Source organism: Diaporthe citri (genome assembly GCF_014595645.1).
Source record: "Diaporthe citri strain NFHF-8-4 chromosome Unknown scaffold_11, whole genome shotgun sequence".
Lineage (NCBI taxonomy): Eukaryota > Fungi > Ascomycota > Sordariomycetes > Diaporthales > Diaporthaceae > Diaporthe > Diaporthe citri.
This window is the reverse complement of record NW_025064856.1, coordinates 1,108,547-1,122,829: the sequence shown is the minus strand read 5'-3', so window position 1 is coordinate 1,122,829 and position 14,283 is coordinate 1,108,547. Positions and strand designations below refer to the sequence as shown.

The following is a 14,283-nucleotide window of genomic DNA, read 5'->3' as shown; positions in this document are numbered from 1 at the left end:
TGGTCGCAGTCAAGGTTTCGCGACCGTGAGAATAACGGTGAATACTGGTTTCGTAACCGTGTGAATAGCGGTGAATACTGGTTTCAGCTATGGAGACGGGTATGGCCGGTTGAGAGACAGGGTGTGCATTGGTGGGATGACTGGGAGAGTCGCCCGCTTGAACTCCAAACCGATGCGAGTGTCAAAGCAGGATGAGAGGGCATTCGTTCTGCTATCTTGATCGTCTTCTGGATCTTAGGATCATGAATTTTACCAATCTCGAGGGGTAAATCCTGAATTCTGTATTAATTTTGCCACCTTCTGTCATCCTTCCGTTGATTCCACACATCATGGTGTATGCGACATGATAATCATATCCGGTCTTGCTCTGGCTCTCTCATTTATATCAAGCAACATGCTTTGTGTAACGGCCTCGCAGCCGCAGACTCGCTATTTTGTCAGATCTGCATTCCAAGTCCAGCATTAACGTCTTGCAGCATCTGGAATGCTGGTGCTGGTTCTTCGCAAAATTTCAGCCCCCTTGCCATCAACCAAATCAGGAGCCTCTTGATGATTAGCCTTGCCACCTCTTTCTTGCCCCCACTCTGCCACCAAAAAGCCTCGACCGTGGTTTTCTTCATTCTAAACGCTTGTGAAGAAACTGAGCAGATTTTGGTCTCATTTCACGAGTGGATGGTGGAGAAGGTTCGCAATTGATGTTACAATCTCGATTGAGGAAGCGTAATACCCCGTGTGACGATGCTGAGTCAAGTGAAACCACGGGTGCGATGGAGAGTAGTCTTGGTATTCCTGGGGTTCCACGAGTGCCTTATGATCTACATTGTGAACCAATACAAGCACATATATACAAGAGCTTCATCCGCTATTCAAAAAACTTGAAGCTGTAGCCAGTATTTGTTCTGTCCCCTGGAACATCTCCTCGGGTGTAGGCAGTGTTGCTCCACCAGACAAAAGAGCCGGTGAACCAGCTGCGGGCCGCCCAGCTGTACGGTGTGCCCTTCTCGACACCGTGGAACACGAATGGGATGTGGTTGGTTCCCCCAGGGCTTTGGCTCACCTCACCATCGTCAAGAGCAAAAGTGTGGTGTCCAGGCCCGTCGATGTACAGGGTCGCGTCCCAACCCTGCATCATTCTGTCCTGATGAGAACCGAACAAGCAGCCATTGGACTTGTACCAGTCCCAAACATAGGTCGGGTCACCGCCCTTACGCAGCCGGAGGTCAGCGAGACAGTATTTGCTGCCCCAGCTGCCGTTGGCTGAGTACACGATATGCAGTTGGCCGTTCGGGTCGACGATGGCTTCGGGACCTTCGTTGATGCGGGGGCTGTCGCCCTGCTCCCATGATTCGCGTGGCTGGGAGATAATAAAGCGCTGCCCGATAGGCTCGGTTGGGCTGTTCATACGACAGATGTAGAGATTCTGCTCGGAATTGTTGGCCTCGCTATCCCAGCCAGACCACACGAACCAGCCCAAACCCTCGAACACAAAGAATGTGCCATCGATAGCCCATTGATCGTCCGGCAAGTCTAGCTTCGACTCGGCCGAGTAATTGCCTAGAGGCGAGTCGGCGCTGATGACATACATGCGATGGGCTGCATCCTCGCCGGCTGAGAAGTAAATGAACGTTCGTCCGAGATCGGTGGTAATTTCCGGAGCCCAGATGGCGCCTCGGCCGGCATCGTCGGACCAGACTTTCTCGCGTCGGACATCTGCGGCTCCGAGACCTTCGAGGGTTGTTGCTTCACGAACCCAGATGCCGCCGCTCGCCGACTCTGCTGAGTAATAATTGTTTCCAACTTTCATGATCGTGGGATCGGCGCCGTTCCTGATCTTCACTGCCAGTGTGAAATCGGCAAGGCAGGAGATCACGGCGATGACCATAAACAAAATTGAGGCGGGCGACCGCCCGCATGATGTTACAATTGTGCTCAACATTTTTGAAAACTGCTGTCTCAGGGATAATCTTTGTGCTATTCTTTCTAAAACTCCATTGTCACACAACGCCTACTACTTATATGTAGTTTTGTCTGCCTGAAAAACATCCTCAATTCTTCATCAGCATTTCTCAGGCCTCCGTTTATTCTCCTTCTTTGGAAGAAGATATCTTGCTGCCTGTTGAGCCCCGATGAAAATACAATTGATGACTGTGCTGACGGCTTGGCATAACCACATTCAACCATCAATTGGCTATTGATGCAAGTTAACCACATGGTGGTGACTCCATCATCAGTCTTTTAACCCACAAAGGCGGAGATCACAATTTTTGCTAACGGAAAGCGGAATGCATTCATCTTGATTGGTGAAATTGTACGGTGTCTGCATTTGCGATGGCCCGGGTAACGGGCTAGCTGGGTGGGCGCAGCTGGTGCTGATTCTCGTCAGCCCCATCCATCGCGTTGATGACGCTGGGCATCGGGACCAGCGGTGAAAATTGTCGCCCGATACGGATGAGGTAGGGGATGGGGCTGAGAGAAATCGTCACCGAGGTTGACCGAGTTTAAGCGCGTAGCTATTGCAATCGCATTTAGCAATTGCGCCATCAGTTGACAAGTGCAACTCATTACACTGAAAGTGAATAATTGCATTGGCACATCGGTAATAGACACTAACACATCAACATCGCCTAAAGGTATTGGTTTGACTATAATACTATGTACACTCAGCGAGAGAGGAGCTCTGGTCATTTGGTAGTAGCTGAAAGAGCTACATATGTACGGAAACAGAATGCGAGCCTCGCACTCTCAAACGCTGTGCCCTCCGATCAGTGCCGAATTCGGTCAACTACAAATTACATGAAGTTATACATGGCTGCTTAGGCCTCCATCCCAGGGACATTTCAGGGGAGATCGACACAATTCCTGCATGCCAGGAACACAACACGATCATCAAGCCTCTCGGAATAGCAACATCCTCGCAGTTCAGTATCTAAAGTCCCGAGCTGGGTTGTTGAGCGTAAGAGTGCCATTGCCAAATCCGTGTTGGCTGATGGCAAAAGTATCCCGTGTCAGGGCGTTGTGTTGTGCCATGCTCCATCATTGAATGAAATGGAGATTCTAGTAATGAGATGAGGGAGTCGATAGGGGGCCGACGTGTGTATATAAAGACTCAAGAAGACGCCCGTCTGCCTCAATTATAAATTCCATTCACTCAGACATCTATCACTCAACAAAGCACTAAATCTAACACACACTCAATCCCTTCCACATTTTCCAAAATTCTTCCAAAATGCAGTTCTTCACCATTCCCGTCATCGCCATCCTCGCCACTGGCTCTCTCGCCATGCCCAACAAGCTTGAGGCCCGTAACTCGGAGCCCCACTCTCTCGAGGCCCGTGTCGACTGCGGACAGATTCTCCCTGCCTGCAACGGCGGAAGCATCTCGGGCCAGACTAACTGCCGCTGCGACGGTCAGATCGCGTCCTGCGATGTCTGGAACTGCCCCGGCAATATGGTCGTATGTCACCCCTCTTCTTCTCGTTATCTCCACCTCTATTCCTAAGCCAATCATCACCACTCACCCTCTCTTTCATCTCATTTCAAAACTTTGAGAACACATGCTGATTAACTATACTATTTGCGCAGATGGTTTGTGGCCAGGAAGGAAGTGGTTGTGTGTGGATCTAGGCGATGATACCCACCTCATCTTCGGGGCTGGTATTGCATCGAGCGTGGAGTCTGTATCACTTTCAAGATGCAGTCAGCACAGCGAGAGACAAGACGGGGAAAATGAGACGGGGGATTTGTGTGTCAAATTGTCTAAGAGTGGTTTGACTTGGTCTTGGAATTTGTGTTGTGCTTTTCTCTTTTCTCTTCTCACTTTCAGGGTCAATTGGGCAACGAAGTCACAGCGTCAGCCTCGGGAATCAGAGGCTACGCACGCAGGTAGTCTCAGCCACCAGTGAGCGACGTTGTCCACTTGGCCCTTTTTTTATGAAACAAAATACACTGTCATTTCTTTGGATTGAGCGATTAAGATGCATTGCTCTAATGTACGGGACTAATCGCTATCAATAGATTCAAACATTCGTCCAACTGAGCCGATTAACATCAAAGCCCGCCCAAGTGTGTACCTGATTTTACGTACACACCACGTACTACGGGGTTGAATTGGAGAAAATGTATGACAACCCTTTAATTGGAAAACTTGGTGTATCAATTCGACTGGGCTTGTACACTACCGTTTCTGCCATGACGTTTGCTCTGGGGGCCGAGGAGGGGCAAGGGGGTTCAGGAGACATGCCACAGTTGAACCATAAGTTACGTAAGCAAAGCTTCCACCCTGGCCGGCCACTATCACGATAATAGAGAAGGTAGCTGGAGGCGGGGCGGGGTTGGGGGCCCAGTGGATGAAGACCAGCTATAATTTGGATTCGAGTGTTTCTTGATACTGCTGGCAACGAGGAACACACGAGAACTCTAATCATGGCTCACTTGACACAAGAGTGGGTTTTCATCCAAGATTTCCTCTACTCTTCGGGCTGTTGCGCAATTGAAACACAACTGATAACCTGTCCGTTACTAAACTCTATTCCTTCCACGCTTTGGCCCACTATGTTTCGGCATGATCAAGCAGTACCTAGCGGATGTCGAATGAACAGACGTTGTAAACCAGCCCTTTCCCATTATTCGAAACAAAAACTGAAAGTACAGCTGCATAGGCAGCAGCCACAGCCATCATCTCGAAGTTCGATGCTTTCATCATCGTGGCGACCAGAAACGGAAACACCAATATGCACACAGCCACCACGACCAGCTGCACAGTGGAAGTCGACGGGGGACGTAGTACTACCAATGGAAGAACGAGGAAGAGACCCGTCATGAGCGTGGTGAACAGGCGCCCAAGCAAGTTGGCAATGGTGGCTGGATTCTGGTGCGAGGATCTGTCTGCCATGCCAAGGGCGCTCTGCGCCTCGACACCACTCGCCCCGCACCGCCTGGACAGCTTCCAATGTCGGAAGTCACGCAACAGCCTGTGTATCCAGTGCGACACAGGGTCGGCGCGGGATCGGGGTGGAAGGTCGAGCCTCAAGAGACTCGTCTCGTACATCTCGGGCAACGTGAGATCTGTGCGTGCGCTGGCTGCTTTCTCGTCATCTAACAGGGAGCACCTTTCCATGGCCATGATATTGTGGAAAGCGGATAGGGCTTCGTCTGAGTATTCGGGCAAAGAATTTTGAGTTACTAGTCATAAGAAGACTTGGAAAGGATGGGTTACGCACCATATTGTTTGAGGAGGTCACGAAGCCTCAGTACCAACTCTTCCGTGATAGTCTCACCTATTGCGGGGACATTAGCGTGTTGCCAAGGGCTTTCAGGCCTCGAACAGCTAAGGACAAAGTTGACTGCGCCGAGGGTGGGCGAGCGGATCCGTCGGACGTTGTGTAAAAGTTCAAGCAATGTGACGCTGTCAAATCACCTGCATGCTCGTCCTGTATTTGATGGACAGTGACAGTCGCATTTCAAGATTCGGTGAATTTGAGGATGAGGCATATGGGTCTCTCCTGCCGCGAGGGATGTCTGCAGCACATTTGCATTCTTTCTCGGATATTGAGGCGTTACTCGAAGCCGGTCATGCTGTGAATAATGCAATAGTTACAACGGAACGGCCACCACGAAGAAATGCACGATGCAGGACCAAATGTATATGCTCTTCCTAGAAAATGCCACGTTGTTCAGTTGGATGTTGTGTCTATCTTTGCCTCGCCATCAACAACACAGGCAACGAATTTGCGAGCCCCATAAAAATTCATCTAGTCCCTCGCCAGCCCTTTCCCAGCTCCGTACTGCTGAATTCGCACGCTATTACTCCACATGCACTCCCAAATTTCCCTTTACCTAACCGGGAAGTATAAGCTGAATGTCAAACCTGCAGCACAAGCATCGGCGTGTACGTAGGTCGAGCGATTCAAGGACCCGGAGGATATGATGCAGCGTGCTTGGTTCTAGGAGGATATCCGACAAGAAGCGCAGTCCACCACCACAAGAGGCGAACATGCTCATTCAATTATAATATACAATCCTTCTAGAGGAATACTCTGAGGCTGGAGCGACCCAAGTCGCCAGCCAGCGCCTTTGGAGCATAAAAGGTCGCGGGGATCGGCAGCTTGGGAGCGCGGCTCCCCGATGTATACTTATGCCCGAGCTTGGCTCAAGTCCTATCTGTGATATTCCATGGTTATATCAAAGGCCGATATTGAGTCGATCACCTCGTATATTAATTCGGAGGTCCTGAAGAGGATCTGGGCCATCGTGCACAGAGCTTGATCTTCATAATCCAATCGGAGGGGCTGACGTCGGATCTTGCTGCACGTGACTTTAAGGCGTACGGGAACATTGGAACCTTGCACTGGAAAACCTCGGCTCATGGCCAAGACTTGACACATATACCAACATGAAAGTTCTTGGTCGCATTTCCCATTGCCTAGTTACCTCAGCAGTCTTCTATGAATCTGATTTCTTGCTCAGAATTCCTTTGCGCAGTTGAAAAGCACTTGCCGACTGAGTTATTGCCCATTTGCGAGTGGCGCCCCAAATCGAGGCACAGTCGACTGGGCAAGTCGGCGTCTGTGGTCCCGAATCGCATCAGTCAAGAAGACTGCGAAGCCGTCCATGATTTCTGTGATGCTTGCTTCCGGGTAAATATCCGGCGAGAAAGCCATGGACAGTCCTATTTCTCTGTCGCCTTTGCGGCTGACTTCAAGCGCAGCTGCTCGCGATGTGTCGACGGCGCTGGTATCGCCCTCCTCGCAGTACCTGACAGCAACCCCGCTCGGGGCTGATGAACCAATATTCTCGTCAATCACTTGCCGAGACAGGCCAACGATATGGCCGTTTGCCGCCTCAAGTTCTCGCGCAGAGATTTTCACCACCTCGCCAATCGTCGCTGTACCCTGGGTGTTCTGTGACGTCAGGCGCAGCCGCACAGGCACCAGTTCAGCATCCGCGCCACCGGCAACCACATCGAGCAAAGTGTCGCCAGCTCGTCTGCCGTCACGGATCAACAAATATGCCCACAACGCGCCTAGGATGAATTTGAACGGTGCGGTTGGTGCTGATGCCGACACGCTGGAAGAGGCGATGGCAAGGTCGTGCTTGCATACGCGTTGCATGCGCTTGACATGGTTCGCCGGGATCGTGTAGCAGGGTGTCCTGCAAGTCCTGCCAGGACTGACCCCATTTGGCTGGGAAATGGATTCTGGCTTCTTGATGCCGAAGGCGTCTGTGGTGGGCGCGTCTGCCAGATACTGTCGCCACCACGTGAGAAGTGCGTCAGTGTCGACCACACTGTTGATCTTGGTCTCAGTCCTGCCATTTACACCGTTTGTCATCCCATTTGTCTCGGACTTCTTCGCACCAGTCGTCTTTCCTTGCTGACCGTTCGTTAGCCCATTAGAGCGCAGCGCAACGCCATTCGGAGACGACTGGGTGTCAGCCGTCACGACTATCTGCGCCGCGATGTAGGCGGCCAGATCCCATATCGCCTTCCCACCCAGCAGCTCAAACAGCGGCAGATCGACCCTCGTCTCGGTCTTGACCCATTTGCGCAGCTCGATTGCCACGATCGAGTCGAGCCCATATATCGTCGGTGGGTTTGCCGGGTCGATCAGCGACATCTCGACACCCATCACAGCCGATATCTTGTCCATGAATCGCTGGGTGATGAGCGCGCATCTCTCATCCAAATCCGCCGTCCCTGCAACAGTCTTGGCTAGGCTTTGAGTGGCCGCGGCTCCCGCTGAGGAAGAGGACTGCCCAACGTCTATGTTGGCGCAGAGCTTGCGGTACAGTGGCCTCTTCCTTGTCTCAGGATTGGAAGCAAGTCCGTCGACACTGACTCCGGTAATGAGTCTCTTCCTCTCGATCTGACGGCTGCGCTGTTCACCTTGAGCAGACGTAGAGTAGCGGCGATCGCTAAGAATGGCCTCCTCCACAAGCAACATGAGTTCCTGGGTGTTGATGGTTTCGTCAAACTTCAAACCCAGGTCGGCTGCCACACCGACGCTGGACACGGCCGCGACATTAACACTAGCGCCCACACAGCCCTGGGACCGGCGCCAGTCCATCAAGCCGTCTAAGTAGGCATTCGCAGCACTGTAATTTGCCTGACCTGGGTTGCCAACGATTGTAGAGATGGATGAGAAGCATGTGAAGAAGTCCACCGGCTGGTGCTGAGTTGCCAGGTGCAGGTTCCATGCGCCTGCACACTTGACGCGAATAACCTTTTCCCATTGCTCATAGCTCATGCCCTGCAGCGACACATCTGCGAGGACCATGGCCAGGTGGAAGACTCCCGCGACTGGTCCCATCTTTGCAAAGGCCTGCTGGACCTCTTCTAGGTTGGCCACATCTGTTCGATATATCTCAATCTCACAACCGCGCTCTTTCAGCCAGTCGACGGTGCGTCTTGCACTCTCCCTCAACTCGCCTGTCGCACTGATGGCTGACACAGTGAAGAATGCTAGCTTCCTGGCGCCCTTGAAGTACATCCACTCTGCAAGCTTCAGACCCAGACCACCCAGGCCACCAGCAACGAGATACTTCTTGTCCGGGTTGAACAACTTGGCCAAGAGATGATAGCCTCTGGGCTTGAGCCACACATCGCCATCTCCAGGCACTAAGATGACCTTGCCGATATGCTTGCCCTGTTGTATGAGCCGGAAGGCCCTTTCCACGTCCGAGAAGGGCACCTCGAGCAGACCCTCTGGCGCCTGAATTTTGCCTCCAAAGACAAGTTCACATGCCTCATCAATCAGCCGATTCGCCAGCATCTTATCCTGCTGGACGACGAGCACCATGTCAATCGACGAGAAGCTGACATTGCGCCGGAACACGTCCATGGGTAGACCCGCGTTCTCGTGGACATCCCGCTTGCCAATCTCCACGAAGCGGCCGAAAGGCGCGAGGCACCGCCACGTTGCTTCGAGCAGCCTGCCGGACAGGGAATTCAGCACCACGTCAACGCCCCGTCCGCCCGTCGCCGCCAAGACGTCCGCCCTAAAGGAGTCATCCCGCGAGGAGAATATCTGCTCGTCTGAAAATCCGAACCGCTTCTTTATGAACTCCCGCTTGCCCTGAGAGCACGTCACAAATATCCGCGCACCTCGGGCCTGCGCGAGCTGGATAGCCATCTGCCCAACGCCACCTGCAGCCGAGTGTATGAGAATGGTATCGCCGGCCTGCAGGCGGGCGACGTGGTGCAGCGCGTACAGGGCCGTCATGGTGACGGTCAGGAAACTCGCCGCGGCCGTATCGCCTACGCCGGCGGGGATCTTGCGCGCCAGCCAGGCGTCGGCGCGGGCGTAGTTCCCGATGCACTCGCCCGCGGCGACGACGATTCTGTCGCCGGGCTGGAAGTCCTTGGCGGCCTGGGGCCCGACCGCGGTCACGATGCCGGCGCACTCCTCGCCGAAGTGGTAGTCTTGGATCAGACCAACTGCGATGGCGATGTCGCGGAAATTGAGTGCCGATGCGAGGACCTTGAACTCGATCTGGCTGTCGCCGAGAGGTTCGTTGAGTATGTCCTCGTTGGGGGCAAAGTAGAGCGTGTCGAGACGGCCTATGTGGCCGATCTCGAGGTTGACTGGCGTGTCTTCCGGAAGCCGCTGACGGCTGGGCTTGCTGTCGTCAAGCTTGGAGTTGAGTTCGTCATCTACTGCAAGCCGTGGAGAAAAGGCGTCGTCGCCTCGAATTGCGACCTCTTCTTCATCTAGACTCTTGTCCAAGGCCCGCACGATCGCTGCGCTAGCATTTGACGTCGAACTCGCCGAGGTATCCGCATCGAGGTCAAGAGTGACAAGTCGAGATAGTCGGTTTTCGTTCCGGGCTGTTCTCAGGAAGCCAGCGAACTTGGCCATCTCCGGATTTGCCGCGCCTATGAAAGTGCCCTGAAGTACCCAGACCATGTTCTTTTCCTCTTCCAAGGCCAACTTCTGGAAATGCGCAAATCCTTCCAGTGAAGCCATGTCTGAGGACAGCGAGGCCAACACAATGATGTTCTGGTGCTCTTCGTCGTAAGGATGCTCTTGCCCGAGCTGCACACAGGTCAATTTCGGGATTTCGTGTTTAGCTGCAAAATCCTTGACTTGGCTCAAGACCTGGGACTCTGTCTCCGATGGGCTTGCAGAGACAACTACGGTGAGCTGCTCTGGAATAGTTGGGACGATCTCGTCAAATTCGGGCAGCTTCTCCCACTTCTGCTCAAAGTACAGCCTGCGGCCAAGCGAGCCCTGCTCCTCCTTCAAGAAGGTGCTCTCCTGGTCTTGCATGTGGATGCAGAGCCTGCCTTGCTCGTCCGAGACCAACAGCTGGGAGATGACAGTCCTCAGTCCGACACGATCTCCAAAGGTGCGGATAGTGTACTTCTGCAGGTCATTCGACCCTGAATACGAGCGCGCGAGCAGGTGGCCTGCCAGCTCGACAGATTTGTACGACCGCGGGACGCCCACGCCGTCCTCGTCGGGCCACCACTCCCACCCGTCGGAAGACCCGGACCACGTGGAGTGCATGACTGCGTCGAGAAGCGCCAACGGAACGAGCGTCACCTCCATCAGGCCGTCAATCCTGTAGATGCTAGGGTCAAACTCAAGGTTCGCGACGGTAAAGCCCTCCCCGTCGTCCATGTCGCCTTTGAGTAGCCTGAATTCATCACGGTATTGCACCCCGCGCTTTTCCAGCCGGCGGTACAGATCAGCACAGCTTGGTCGATTGGTAGAGACCTTCCTCAGCTCTTCGATTGACGGGTACCGAGGCAGCGAGCCGTCCAGCTCAACTGAGTCGGGCTCCCCGGCAATGATGGTTATCCACCCATGACAGTGCTCGGAATAGCGGCCATCCACATCGAAGCTGCTGATGTGGAACTCGAGCCACTCGTCGCTGAAGCTCTTGGCGGACGTCGTCTCAGGCTGCAGGCTCAGGATCATCTCCGTGCCGACCTCGTTGTCGCGCAGCGTCATGGCAGACTTGATATCAATATCCTTGAACCGCACCTTCGACACCACTTTCCCGTCGTTGGTGGGATACCGCACAGCCGCTTCGACGGCTAGCGAGAGGTATCCCGACCCGGGGAAGACGACCTCGCCCTCGATGGCGTGCCCGGCGAGCCAGGGTATTTCGGACACGCGGATGTAGTTGCGCCACTGCATGTGGTGCGGCGTCGAGTGCGGCACAGGCGTCCCGAGGAGTGTGTGGTTGTGCTTCCTGTGCTGCGTGTTGCGCATCGCGCGGGTCGTGGGTGTCCAGTAGTGACGGTGGCTCCAGGGGTAGGTGGGCAGATCTGTGAGCAAGTGACCCGGATGCTGTTGGTCCGCATTTACGGCTACAAGGTCGACCGGGTAGTTGGCGAGGAAGAGCTGGCCTGCCGTCTCGAGGAGACAATCGAAGGCGGGTTTGTTGCGAGTCAGAGTGGCGAGGTAGGAAATGTCGAGCTTCAGCTCTGATGCCACCTGCTGTGAGGGACCCTTGAGGGCAGGATGCGGGCCGATTTCCAACAGGATATCAACAGCCTGCTCTTCGTCATCGTCTAGCAGGACGTTGGTAAGGGCATCTGCAAAACGCACTGCCCCGACCATGTTTCGAACCCAGTAGGCGGCGTCCACATCTCCATCACGGAGGACTCTGGCTGTGACGCTGGACACCATGCGGATCTCCGGCTTCACAGTCTCAGTTTTGTACGAGTTGCACTCGTGCAAGGCTTTCTCATATGCCGGGGCCAGGGGCTCCATATGGTGCGAGTGGAAGGCCTGCTGGACAACTAGTTTCCGCGCAAACACCCCTCGCTTCGAAAAGTCCTCGTGCAGGTCCTCGATGGCATCTAGATCTCCTGAGACTGTCACGCTGGACGAGGAATTCACAGCTGCCACGCAGAGTCGGCCTTCGAATTTCGACAACTCGGAAATGGTGTCTGCTTCGCTCAGGCCCACCGCAATCATTCCACCAGCGACCTGTGTCTCGGCCCCTGCCTTTGACGTTTTCTGTTGGCCCATGTGGTATCCACGGTAATAGGCTACAACCATGGCTGCCTCCAGCGAGAGAATGTTGGCGGAATAGGCAGCTGCGACTTCACCTGACGAGTGCCCGCAGACGGCCTTCGGTGTTACACCCCATGTGCGCAACAAGTCTACCAGCGCAATCTGCAAGGCTGTGCATATTGGCTGCGAGAGTCGAGTCTCGCCGAGGCGCGAGTAAACGGGATCCTGTGGCTGGAGGAGCTCGTCCACTATGGACCAGTCTGGTCTGTCGGGTCCAGGCAAGCTTTGCAGCACAGCATCGCACCTGTCGAGTGTGGCTCGGAACGGCGGGTGAGACTCGATGAGCTGCCGGCCCATGTCCCAAGACTGCGCGCCCTGGCCTGTGAAGACAAAGCCGATCTTGGGGGTTGAATGTGATGAGTGAGTTGTGACTGTTTTCCATTCCGCTAATTCACGGGGCTTTTCCAGCTCGGCTGCGAGCTCATTATTGGAAGGTCCAATTGCGAAAGACCGTATTTTGTGGAAAGTCCGGTGGGCTGAGAGTGTGTAGGCAAGGTCGCGTAGGTGTGTTGCGCCTCTCTTGCCGTCCTCCTGCTTCGTGAGGTAATGCCGAATAGCACTTCTTAGATGCTCGCCTGTTTCAGTTGCGTGCGACGTGACTGGAATCAGAAATGGGCGTGCCGGAGTCGGAGCCACACCATTCGCCTTTAAGCTTGGGGCAGAGCCATTCGTCCCGTTGTCGAAGCTCTCCAACACCGCGTGAGCATTCGCACCACCATATCCGAAGGAATTCAGGCTCGCCCGCCTGGGCTTACCCCCGGTCTCCGGCCAGCTCAGCGTTTCTGTCGGGACCTTCAGCCTCCACTCTTCAAACTTGATGTCGGGGTTCGGCCTATCAAAGTGCATTTGAGGTGGGATGCGGCCGTTCTCGATAGCCAAGACTGCTTTGATCATGCCCGCCAGGCCCGCGGCTCCCTCAAGATGGCCGACGTTACTCTTGATGCTGCCAATAACCAGGTCCTGCTTTCTCGTCCGTGTCCCGAACACATGGCCCACAGCGCGCGTCTCATTTGGATCGCCGACCTTTGTTCCCGTGCCGTGGCACTCGAAAAAGTGGGTATCATCCGGATCAAGGTTGGCAAGCTGGTAGGTCCGGCGTATCATCTCCTCTTGCGCCTCAGACGAGGGGACCGTGATCCCCTTCTTGGTGCCGTCGTGGTTGGATCCGGTCGCGCGGACGACACTTCTTATGCGGTTGCCGTCGCGCACGGCATCGGACTGCCGCTTGATCACCACGGCGCAGACACCTTCTCCGCGGACATAGCCACTGCCGTCGGCGTCGAAAGACCTACACCGCCCGTCTGACGAGAGGAACCCCATGTCTGACAGCACGATGGCGGTGGTCGGGTCGAAGTAGAGCGCCGAACCGAGCACGATGGCGTAGTCGGACTCCCCCGTGATGATGCTCTGGTGCGCCAGGTGGAAAGCTACCAGGCTGCTCGAGCAGGCCGTATCGACTACGATACTTGGTCCCTTGAGGTTGAAGAAGTACGACACGCGGTTGGCCTGCATGGCGTCGCCTATCCCCGTAATGCTGTGCAAGGGATAGTACGCCTGGTCGCAGAGCAGGGTGCCATAGTCGTTGCTGAGACTGCCCTGAAAGACAGCCGTCTGCGTGCCGGCTATCTCGTCAAGAGTGATGCCTGCATCCTCAAGGGCCTCATACGCTACCTCTAGTAGCTGTCGCTGCTGTGGGTCGATGGACTCTGCTTCCTTTCCGGAAATCCCAAAGAAGCCTGCGTCAAACGCTGTGACGGGATGGTCAAGGAAGTAGGCGCGCTTTTGATTTATCTGTGTTGTGCAATACATTAGCCCAGTCTCTTGAAATGAGGTGTATCGGGATAGGAGTCTGAATCTCCTAACAGACCGTGCCTTTGTTAGAGTGGTTAGGGTGGTACCACGTGTCGACGTTGAATCTGTGTCGCTCATTTGGGACTTGGCGTTGGACGTCCCTCTTGTTGATGAGGTTCTCCCACAACTGGCTCGGACTGTTACCACCGCCGTCAATATTTTTGAAGTCCCAGAAGCCCACGACTCCCACTCACAGAGCCCATCACTGAGGTTGACTCACTTGTTCGCTCCGGGCACGCGGCATGCCATGCCGCATACCACAGTGTTTCGGTCCATATCTGCTATCTAGCGCTCTCTAAATTCAGCAGAATATGCTGGTGGGCCCTGAGGTGTTGTTGAATGAGCAAAAATGCTCCGAGACTTTGCACCAGGTGTAGTCGGTCATTTTTTATGGACGCATTTCATT

At 54.4% G+C, this 14,283-nt stretch overlaps 3 protein-coding genes across 3 annotated transcripts; 1 reads left to right on the top strand and 2 right to left on the bottom strand.

The window, feature by feature from the left end:
• Positions 1–862: 862 nt before the first annotated feature.
• INS49_004105 (uncharacterized protein) lies at positions 863–1,936 on the bottom strand (the record flags this gene model as incomplete). The annotated part of the gene is made up of 1 exon (XM_043164895.1): positions 863–1,936. One exon carries the CDS (start codon positions 1,934–1,936, stop codon positions 863–865), a length of 1,074 nt encoding a protein of 357 aa, XP_043018545.1.
• A 1,290-nt stretch (positions 1,937–3,226) lies between these two features.
• On the top strand, positions 3,227–5,177 carry INS49_004104 (uncharacterized protein; the record flags this gene model as incomplete). The annotated part of the gene is made up of 2 exons (XM_043164894.1): positions 3,227–3,454; positions 4,659–5,177. The coding sequence occupies 2 exons, from the start codon at positions 3,227–3,229 to the stop codon at positions 5,175–5,177; spliced, it is 747 nt and encodes a 248-aa protein (XP_043018544.1).
• A 1,326-nt stretch (positions 5,178–6,503) lies between these two features.
• INS49_004103 (uncharacterized protein) lies at positions 6,504–14,153 on the bottom strand (the record flags this gene model as incomplete). Its single annotated transcript, XM_043164893.1, has 3 exons — positions 6,504–13,817; positions 13,894–14,014; positions 14,098–14,153. The coding sequence occupies 3 exons, from the start codon at positions 14,151–14,153 to the stop codon at positions 6,504–6,506; spliced, it is 7,491 nt and encodes a 2,496-aa protein (XP_043018543.1).
• Positions 14,154–14,283: the final 130 nt, after the last annotated feature.